Source organism: Oreochromis niloticus, linkage group LG10, assembly GCF_001858045.2.
Source record: "Oreochromis niloticus isolate F11D_XX linkage group LG10, O_niloticus_UMD_NMBU, whole genome shotgun sequence".
Taxonomy (NCBI): domain Eukaryota; kingdom Metazoa; phylum Chordata; class Actinopteri; order Cichliformes; family Cichlidae; genus Oreochromis; species Oreochromis niloticus.
The window spans coordinates 34,219,608-34,230,760 of record NC_031975.2 but is presented as its reverse complement, the minus strand read 5'-3'; the positions used below and the strand labels follow the sequence as shown (position 1 = coordinate 34,230,760).

The 11,153-nt window shown below is 42.9% G+C and overlaps 1 protein-coding gene and 1 non-coding gene across 8 annotated transcripts in view; both read left to right on the top strand.

Annotated features, from left to right (window-relative positions):
• The first annotated feature begins 366 nt into the window (after positions 1 to 366).
• trnas-uga (transfer RNA serine (anticodon UGA)) lies at positions 367 to 448 on the top strand. Its single transcript has one exon. It is a non-coding gene; the product is annotated as a tRNA-Ser (tRNA).
• A 404-nt stretch (positions 449 to 852) lies between these two features.
• LOC100694014 (glutamate receptor 1) overlaps positions 853 to 11,153 on the top strand; it is a 104,045-nt gene continuing 93,744 nt past the window's right edge. For 2 of the 7 annotated variants that reach the window (XM_025910640.1, XM_025910639.1), the window contains exon 1: positions 853 to 1,390. In XM_025910640.1, the coding sequence (XP_025766425.1) occupies positions 1,297 to 1,390 (94 nt within the window). In that variant the 5' untranslated portion in view covers positions 853 to 1,296. The remainder of the gene's footprint in view (positions 1,391 to 11,153) is intronic. The other 5 variants (XM_005463805.4, XM_005463804.4, XM_025910638.1 and 2 more) reach the window with 4 other exon arrangements.

Here is an 11,153-nt window from a genome sequence, read left to right as displayed (position 1 = left end):
AAACCAAAACTGGTTTTAGAGAAAGATGTAAATGTGTTATTTCCACTGTTGGAGCCTCAAGTGGACATTAGAGGAACTTCAGGTTTTTGCTCTTTGCTCTAAACTTTTCGTCCGCAGAGGCTCATGGTTCTAAGTCACCCATTTCCCACCAGGCTTTTCTGTGAAGGTCAGTCCAAGAAGGAAGAAAAAAGCTCTCAGGGTTGCAGTTGCCTTTCTTTGGTCCACCAAACAGCCACTGCTCCAGTCACGCTCATATACTCCTAGGATGGGTCTAGGAGTAACCATAACCTAAACCATAACCACTGGTTTAGGAGGACAGTTAGAGGCGCTGGCTCAGTGGGACCTACTTACCTTCCTTCTGTGGAAGCTGTGATGGCCGAGTGGTTAAGGTGTTGGACTTGAAATTCAATGGGGATTCCCCGCGCAGGTTCGAACCCTGCTCGCAGCGGATGTGAAGTTTTAGAACGGAAAGCGACGCAAGACTGGATTTCTCAGTTTTTTAACCGAGCAGTCTGACCAGATCCCGTGACGGTGGTAGGTGGAACCAGTTAACACATGTGTGACCTAAATGACCAGCGTGAGAATGGTAAATGGCCTGTATTTGTATAGCGCTTTACTTAGTCCCTATGGACCCCAAAGCGCTCTACACTACAGTCATCCACCCATTCACACACACATTAACACACAGGTGATGGCAAGCTACATTGTAGCCACAGCCGCCCTGGGGCGCACTGACAGAGGCAAGGCTGCCGGACACTGGCGCCACCGGTCCCTCTGACCACCACCAGTAGGCAACGGGTGAAGTGTCTTGCCCAAGGACACAACGACCGAGGTTGCCTCGAACCGGCAACCTTCCGATTACAAGACGACCAGCCACGATCGCCCACAGAAGGAGGCGATCCTTCACTAACATAGATCTGATCTTCCGAACTCCTTTTTTTACGTGGCCAAATGTGTTTCACAGTAATATCATGCACTGATTTTACTGTAACTACCCCTGACTGATGTGCACAGCTCCTCAGAGACAGAGAGGGGTGAGAGAGGGTGAGAGAGTGGAGGGGGTGAGAGAGGTACACGAACGGTGAACAAACATTGAGAGTCAGAGTCTCCGCGGCAGCACAGCTCTGCGCTCTGAGTGTGGATGTTAGAAAAGAGGGAAGGACTCCGAGAGAGAGAGACAGAGAGAGAGAGAGGAGCGCTGCCGGTGGACGTGAGTGTGCTCCCGGGCTTCGGAGCGTCTCTCCGGTCAGCTGTGAATGGGATTACGGCGGCTCCTCCGGGACTGCAGGAGGAACCATGCGGCCGCAGAGCTGCCCGCTGCCCTCGGCCCTGCTCCCGCTGCTGCTCGGGCTCTGCAGCGGCACAAGTTTCCCAACTAACATCAACATAGGTGAGTGAGCCCCGGGAACCCGGGGTCTGACCAGCCCGACCCCCAGATAATCAGATCATTCATATCATGATTCACGCGTGGACGCCTGGATCCGAGTGCTTGCGCTCCTCCAGCCTGTCTCGAATGTTCCCGCTGTGACTTTGTGTCGATGTGCTCACGCTTCTGTGGTCGGGACTCCCTTACTTACACTAAGTTAGGGTTTATATTTCCACGCGAGGACAGGCGCGTTTTGTGTCTGCAGCACTTTAATATCGCTGCAACACGCAGGGCATCTTTACCACTGTGACGTGAGGCGGAGGTTGTTCACAGCGATTCTCAGCGGCGGTGAGGTTAAGGAGATCAGCACCGCGGACAGAGTCACAGACTCAACAACCAACAACTGAGTTGCATCAAATATGGTTCAAAAATCGTTAAATATGTGAATCATAGAGGAAAAATGGGGATACTGGCTTCAGCACCACGGACAGAGCTACAGGGGCCCTTTATTTATGTCTTTTGGTAAATATGATTACTAACAATATTGGACCAGCATGAGCACCAGAGTCACAGCGGGGTGTGATTGATTGTTTTTATGGCCTTAAAATTTTTTTTAATTTAATGAAATAATAAAAATGTTGCCATGACTTGGAGGTAAACTCTGTACAGGTGAGCAGTCCATCACAAAGACACAGACAGAGCTTATCACAGCCTTATTTTAGGACAAAGGGACAAAGGACAGAGTCAGAGTAGCTTAATGTGCTTTATGATTAATATGGTTATGAAATACAGATTTCAGAATCAGCATTTATGGGGTCAGAAAGTCAGATGCTAATATTCAGCACCATGGACAGAATCATGAAGGAACATCGTCTGTTTTTATTGACAGATTCCTAAATTTCAATTTACAATTGAAATAACAGAATCAGAACTTTAGAGGGAGAGAGCGATTAAGACATGGGCTGGAATTCAGGACCCGGAGAGAGAGACAGAGTTAAACACCACTGGAAACATGGCTAACATCACTTAAGAACATAAAGTGTTTTTTAAAGAGAAGTATGGTTATTATATTAATCCATAGGGATTAGAAAAATTAACACCATGAACAGAGCCATATAGGGCTACCATTTCTCATGTCAGTAAACATGATCAGGACATCCCAATAGTAAGTCCCACCCTCTAATCCCCTCAGCTAGCCCTGAGGCTACATGTACACAACAGGATTTTCCATATTGAGCTATTAATTTATGAGCCAGTCACCTCTGAACCTGATCAGCTGTTTAGTCTGTTTGGTGCTGAGATGTGTGAAGATGTCTGTTTGCGGAGCGGGTGAATTGATATTCTCTCAGAGGACTGATCGCTTAATGATTGCAGCTCTAATTTCACACATTAGCATTTTAACTGTGTTTTTATTGTAAGATGGTGTGTTATGATAATCCTGACTTTGCCTGTTTGATGGTTCCTATAATTTCCTCTGAGACATCCCGGCTGATGGGACTGTCAGCGAGGAGCCTGCAATCTTTGGAATGACTTTATCATATTTTTATCATATTTCTAAATTTAACTGTACCTTTTCATTAATCTGAAGTATTTCCTGAGGTTTTAGTGATTTCCTTCAGATCTGTATTAAACCGCAGTCTGCTCGGGTCACTTTACAGGTCTACTGTCATGTCTAAATACTTGTGCTTTGCTATTATATCACCAGATGGAGTTATTGATGATTTATTCTCCTTTTAAATGTACCTTTTATTCCATTATGATATAATATTAAAAGGTGAGATAAGAGCTTATGATTTTTGTCCTAATGGTTCAACTGTTATTATTTAGCTGGTTGTAAAACACTCTCTGCCTCTCATGTAGACTCACATAGATGGTGTGGTTCTCTTGCTCAAAGGCACTTTAGTTTAGGGACAGATGAAGTGAGGGTTTAAGCCGCCAACCCTGCCATTACTCAACATCCTGCACTATGAGACTCTACATATAGTGTTCTAACTCTAATTCTGTCGGAACCACTACATTGAGAACAAGTTGAAAAGCAGACCCCAGATCAGTGACAGCAAAGTTGAGACTAATTAAATGGGTTGCAAAGCAGCTTACAGATGTTCAGATGCTTAAATAATGCATACCAAATAAGATTAAACAGGTGTCACTGATTCATTTCTTATAAGGGACTAAGCTGCAAGCCAAGCTCAGTGATGGAAGCAATGCAATGCAAGTAAAAGTGGTCATACTTTAGTATATACCTATTCTTCCCCTGGGAGAGTAAAAGTCCAGCTTTACTAAGTAAAAGTAGAGGTTAGGGTTAGAGTTTTATCAGAAAAAGTGCCTTTTGGTCAGAATCCCCACTTTTATTAGACGCGTTGGGTTCAGATTTGGATTGAGGAGCTTTGGCAGGATTTCTTGCTGTGGGAGCACAGAGTTGGACACTGGCTATTGCTGCTTCTCAGATACATATTTAGCTTGAACAAGAATGTCTGGGAGAGATCATCCTGTTCTTCTCAAATAATATCACAAACTAATCTGGATGCAAGGACTCAGGTGATGCAGAGTGTGGAGGAAGCTTCAGGCTTGGTGCTTAAATGCGCTATCCTGTTAGCAAGGCTGCAGCTGCTTCAAGTGGAATTACTAAAGTTATTTTAATCAGTGATTCATTCAAGTTATTGATCAAATTAAAATATATAACCTGCAAAGTACCCAGTGATTAAAACTGTTAACATCCCATCTGATATTAGTGATGCATAAAGCTGCAGAAAAAGGAAAAAATACCAGCATGCGGTTATAACAAAGGCGTACAAGAGTGAATATTCTGCGTCCTCAGTACTTTAGTTATGTAACTTACATTTCTATGGGACCATTTTCATGCAGCGAGCTCAAGTAAAGCAGGGGCTCAGTCCTGTTTTCTGCCTGATGTCAGTAAACAAACGTTCAGCGGGACTTTACGAAGCGGGGACTCCTCTGCCCTCTCGTCTATTCCCATGTCGAGCCTCGACTGGTCAGCTCACACTCAGCGATGTGTGGATGAGGCAGCTGCTGGCTGTAGCGCGTGTTACGCTGCCAAAATGAAGTTTAAATGTGATTCATCAGCCCGCTGGTCCAGATTCTCGCTGTGGCTTCCACTCAGGTGGGATGCTCATGTGGCATCAAGTTGAACTAACCTTCATTTTACTGGAATAAAATCCCTCCTGCAGTGTGACCCTGCACGCCCAACCAGAGTGCCTCGGCACTCCTGCATGTCTTTATTAAACCAGAGAGAGCTTCAGTCACAGCAGATGGATTGCTTCCAGCCCTCATTTCTCTGATGAATAAATCATAAAAGATTCTAATAAAATTTCCCAAACTGTCTAGGGTTTGCAGATTTTATTCTAGGCCAAATATACACAACAAACTTTATCATTAACAAAACCTTTATTTGAACATAGTGCCTCATTGAGATTAACATGTGTTTTGAAAGTGAGACTTCAAGTTATATAAAGTTAGACACAGAGACATGGAGTACACAGATACAGAAATGAAGAAATTAATTTATTCTATTATTATTGTATTCATGGGCAAAAATATTGTGACCCCAGTTGACTGTAAAGTCCAGTTAAGTCATGTGACGGAACGTGCTTCAGTGATAAGTGACGAATGGAGGGAATTTGACTTCTGTCATAGAAATCCAAACAAAGAAGAGAAACGGAGTTCCACTGGATCAGGAAGGAAAAATAAGAAACTGCACAGGTTATATGTTCCTTTAAGAAATACTCCAACCTTCACAATGAATTAAGATTTTGCAACAACATGCTAAAAACTCACTGAGCTCATTTTGTAGTCCATCTTCTGGATATTGTAGTTTCAACAGGGGAGTCTGGGGTAAGTGCCGTCAGATTCTCTGAGCTTCTCTTTACTTGAGACCTCTTAAATTCTCTTTCACACCTTTTCTTCCCTTTATGAAATCTTCCATTGAGTTCAAGCAAAAGTGGTTAGCAAATGGAGATAGGAGGTATTTTGTTGCCTATTCCAAAGCACTCTTGCACTCTCAGTATTCCATCTTCCTCATGGTCACAGTTTTTTTCCTTGATCAGGTTTTCTGGGGCCTTGCTTTCTTACTGCCCCTGCCTGCACTGTTTGTTTTCACTGCCTGCCTCCATGCGTGTGATCCCTGCAGAGATTAAAGATTTAAATTTCAGACTGCCCTGCCTCCCAGTGCCCTGTGTTTGAGTCCTCCCTTTGCTTGGTGTTTATTACACCATCCCATGTTTTTGTACAGAATGCAATAGTTTGTGAGATTGTCCAGTGATAAAATGCAGTGCAGAAGATTACATAAAACCAAGAGTTTTTAGGTTGGATGCAGAAGTATGTGTGTAAGCAATATTCCTGTTTTCAAGAGAAACATGCTTTGTTTGCATTAAAATAGACTTTTTTTCCCCTTTTTTTTCTTGATAAGTGCTCCATTTGGGTCTTTAAAGTGACTCTTCTATCCATTGACTTTTCTTAAACAGCTTCATTTGGACACGCAGAGTGAGCTTAGGTGAGTTTAGAAGAAGCTCATGTTTGATCACAGTTTTGTGTGACAGCACTGTTTGTGAATGAGGGTGAATAAAAGAGGGCCAAGGAGGGATCCGTTCTCACTCCCAAGGCGTAACATCCTGACGTTTTGTCACGTCCTGCGGCGTTCCTGAGGAACGCGAAAGGTGACCTTCTGCGTTCTGATGGTACGCGCCGGGTTATGGCTGAATTCCAGTGGAATGACGGTCCTGTGGTAATATACGTTCCAGCCATGTATTGCAGCCATAAACCTAACCTTATCCCTAACCCTAACCATAACCCTATTCCTAACCTTAACCAGCACAGAAATGACATGAAATAGTGTTTTCCAAAGCGATTTTAAGAAAAAGACATGTGTAGATTGAGTCCAAACGGTTCTCATGTTTTCTCATTTTTCCGATGTCGTCATTTAGGAACGTGTTGGGTGCCCGAAAACGTAATATGTTGACGATTTGTCACATGGCGTAAAATATTACGCTTAGGGAGTGAGAACGTGTTGCAACCCCAGTATTAATTCCAAGGGACCCTGATCTGAATACTGAAGACTATTGAAGTTATACTAGAAATATATTTATGAGTATTCAAATAAAACTCATCACACCTGCTTCATCCCCTGTCTTTGACATAATACAAATCCAAAAGTAGAAACTGATGTTTTAGTAGTGTGGTTAGAAATGATATTTTCCATAGTCCAGTATATCTGGATAGTTTGTTGTTTTTTAAAGACTTTTATGTGTCTTTTTTTATTAATACTGAGATTTTTATTTTGAAGCTGTAAACAGCAAAAATGTCCCATTTTGTGTTTGTGTTCCTCTAGCTGATGTGCTTGATGTGGGATTTAAGTAGGCATTTCCCGTCATGTCATGATTCCTGTTATGTGATATTGCTACTTTTGTCCCTATTTATGATTATCTTTTCACTGTTTTTATAAATTAAATGTGCTGTGTGTTCACTGGGCAGGAAACTTTGCTTTGGCTGAGCTGGGTTAACTTCACTGAAGCATGCACAAGTTAAAGTTTCTCCCCATGTTTCCTGTTGGGTATATGAGAAACTGTCTTTTTTAAAGTCATGTAAAATATATGACAAGCAGATGTAACCGGTGTGTTCCTGCGTTATGTCTGACAATGAAAGGTAAAAGAAAGAAAGACCTCCAAGTCATTAATTTGCCCGCTCCAGCTCCCAGAACCAAATGTAAACAGTAGGGAAGAGGGTTAGCTCAACCCACCACAACTTCCAAGCTAACTAGAATTATCTATTCATGGTAGCATTAACTGTGCCTATATCACATATGTGGCTACACATTTACAGCATCTACCAGAGACAGGCACAATGATGACAATAACTGAACTAAAAAAACAATCAGAAAAATCAGGGTGGCTAAATATACATTATATGTGTGTTGTATAGTGTTGGGAAAGAAATGACACCAACCTCTCCCACAGGGGAGTTGTAGAAAAGGGGAGAGGCCAAAGGGGTACCCCGTATTTATAGGGTTGCACCAAAGAAGAAGAAGAACAAGGAGGAAGGCTCTAACTGATAATGAACATAACTACAGGCTTGAAGGTCCTAAAAGTCAGGTACAATGACTGTAGAAAACATGGACGACGCAACTGCGCCTCCTCCCATTGTGCAAAAATGAAGCCAAAATACCCTGCTTGTGGTGGCTGCCATCTTGCATTTTTGGAGCCAGAGGCCGTTTCTCAATTCTCAAGTACGCGAGTACGTACTCGCGTTCTCGGTGAGTACGTACTCGCCGAGAACGCACGGGAGTACGTACCCGCTGAGAACGCGAGCACGGACTCGCGATTTGTACAATTGGAACACCTGCGTACGTGATGATGTCACAGGTCCGGAGTTTTTACTGCCGTCCCCTCTTAATTTAACTGTGAGTAACATGTTATGAAGCTTAACTGTAATCACAGCCAAACCGGTTTACTCAGGAACAAATAAAACACTGAAATAAACCAAACATTAACATTTAGAAGTGATCTAAGTGACTTATATATCATTGTTAACCTCAGTAGTGAAACCTCTATTAATAAAAATAGTGTACATGTACATACGTGTACATACCTTAATAAAAACAAGCAGGTGAGATGTTAGAACGCTTTTATTTCTATTTTAGTGGACACTCAATACTATAGACAGCTGCTGGGGTTTCTTTAACCTGAGTAGTGAGAAGACCGCGAGCGGGGGGGGGGTTGAAAACGATGTGCCGGGAGTCCGCTGTTGAGTTTTGGACGAAATGCATTCTGGGATATTTAGCTGTACCAAGTCCACACCGATGCATGCTCGATAAAACGGGCGGAGCGAGAACACATCCGGGACTTTTTCGCGTTCTCGGCTTGATGCGTGCTTCGAATTGGAACAGTACTTGGTCTCCGACTGATGACGTATCACGAGTACACGAGAACGCAAGTACGCACAAGTACGCATATTGAGAAACGCCCAGAGTCTGTGCAGTAGTGACTTGAGGTGGAGCAACTGTGTCACTCTTCCGCCCACACACCATTGACTGTAGAAAACATAGGCCGTTTATCAATGCCCAAGTACGCGAGTACGTACTGGCGTGCTCGGTGAGTACGTACTCGCCGAGAACGCACGGGAGTACGTACCCGCCGAGAACGCGAGCACGGACTCGTGGGATGTTTCTCAATTCTCAAGTACGCGAGCACGGACTCGTGATTTCTACAGTCGGAACACCAGCGTACGTGATGATGTCACAGGTCCGGAGTTTTTACTGCCGTCCCCTCTTAGTTTAACTGTGAGTAACATGTTATAAAGCTTAACTTTAATCACAGCCAAACCGGTTTACTCAGGAACAAATAAAACACTGAAATAAACCAAACATTAACATTTAGAAGTGATCTAAGTGACTTATATATCATTTTTAACCTCAGTAGTGAAACCTCTATTAATAAAAATAGTGTACATGTACATACGTGTACATACCTTAATAAAAACAAGCAGGTGAGATGTTAGAACGCTTTTATTTCTATTCTAGTGGACACTCAATACTATAGACAGCTGCTGGGGTTTCTTTAACCTGAGTAGTGAGAAGACCGCGAGCGGGCGGGGAGGGGAGGGGGGGGCGATGTGCCGGGAGTCCGCTGTTGAGTTTTGGACGAAATGCATTCTGGGATATATAGCTGTCCCAAGTCTACACCGATGCATGCTCGATAAAATGGGCGGATCGAGAACACATCCGGGACTTTTTCGCGTTCTCGGTGTGATGCGTACTTCGAATTGGAACAGTACTTGGTCTCCAACTGATGACGTATCACGAGTACACGAGAACGCAAGTACGCACAAGTACGCATATTGATAAACGCCAATGGACAACGCGACAGCTCCCCAAAAATGAAGCCAAAACGTCTCTATCGCCCCCTGGTGTCTGGCTGCAGTATAGGTCATAAACCCCGCCTCCTCCATGTTAGCGGATGGGACTGGGGTCAGACTAAAATAAATTAATTCTCCTTAGATAATTTTTTTCCAAACATTCTTTCTTTTGTTATCAATAGTTCTCATCATGCTGATTGATGTCCAAGGGGTCTCCTTTCCCATAAGTTTGATTCTAATTCCTACCGCGGTGACGTTAAATTGGGGTGAAACGTCATCATAACAGCTTTGACTGGCAGCTGCAGTCACGGAGAAACTTGCGTATCTGTGTTCGGGAATAGCAGATAGAGCGTAGGCTCTGAGAGGAGGGCCAGCGTTTACGCTACGAAAACACGACCGAGTGTTTTACCCTGACAGCCTGAGGTGTTCTTCAGTAAACTGGACTACCTGACAGTAGGACCCGAGGCCCCGCTGCACTTTTTCGGTAAGTTAATCGTGTTTGTAAGCTAATCCGTAACTACCGTCCTTAGCTATGTCCTGAGACCTAGCTAGCTAAAATGAGCACTCGGCTGTCAGGGTTCGTTTAGCTAATCTGTGCAGGTGAATGAATTTACCCTGACTAAAGAAATCAAGAGAAACGCCCCGGGCTGCTCAGTCACTAATTACTGTTACTGTACTTTTATTACAAGTATTATACTGTAAAAGCAACAGGCTGCACCCTGCTGCAGCTCCTGTGCAGAGCTGAATATTAAATATGTGCAAACAACAGCATGTTTTCAGTCTCTTGCCACATCTGTAAAGACAGTAACATTTTTTTAAAAGCTTGTACTTCAGTAACTCCTCATTAATCAGGAACTATGGATTAAAGTACTGTAGTGTACTGTAATACTGAAAAAATGTAAGAGAAGAACTTCAGATCCTGAGTGTGTGAGGACAGAAGAATCAGCTTTATTTCAATTTTGAGGGATAAAATTTATATCTGAGTTTGATGGTTCTGTTCTCTTGTGATTACAGGGGCTGCCCTCAGATAAATGCAAGTTTTTTGGGAGTGGGGGAATCAACAACCGATCTCAGCACAGCTATAGTCAGAGGCAGAATACCTGGAGGGGTTGCTGTGCTTTGGGACAAAAAAATAGACCCTGTGATAAAGCCCATTAGACTGAATGTAGACTGGTGTATTGGTATACAATATACACAGAATAATAGTAGTTTTATCATTCTTAATATTTATACTCCCTATGAATCTTGTCAAAATGAGCAAGAATACCTCAGTAGGCTGGCTTTTATTAATGCATTTATTCAAGACAACAATACTTACAGCATATATGTTTTGGGTGATTTTAATGCTGATCTCACAGACAGCAGTTCTCGGTTTGCTAACCACTTAACTCACTTTTGTGAAGTTAACAATCTTATCCTGTCTACCAAAGTGTTACTGCCTGCAGATAGCTATACATACATAAGTGAAGCCTGGCATAGTACATCATGGCTGGACCATTGTATTTGTACAGCTGATGGACATGCAGCTTTAGCAAACATGACTATTAGGTATGAGGTAACTGTGTCAGATCATATACCTTTTGGTTTTACTGTGAATGTGGAACAAATGCCAGCAACAACGGGAAATAATATTGCTAATATTGCTACCAGTGTAAAATTAGACTGGTCAGCATGTAGTGAAGATGATTTCTTAGCTTATCATAGTAATACCGATATACATCTGAACAACATTTCTTTGCCCAAAGAAGCTATTTTGTGCAAGGATGTCAACTGTAAGAATGCTGTGCATAAACATTTACTCTGCTCCATGTATGATGATATAGTGACTGCTCTGTATGAAAGTGGTACACTGCTTGATAAACAATATAAGCATAAGAAACCTAACATCAGACCTGGCTGGAAAGAACATGTATCCATGTAC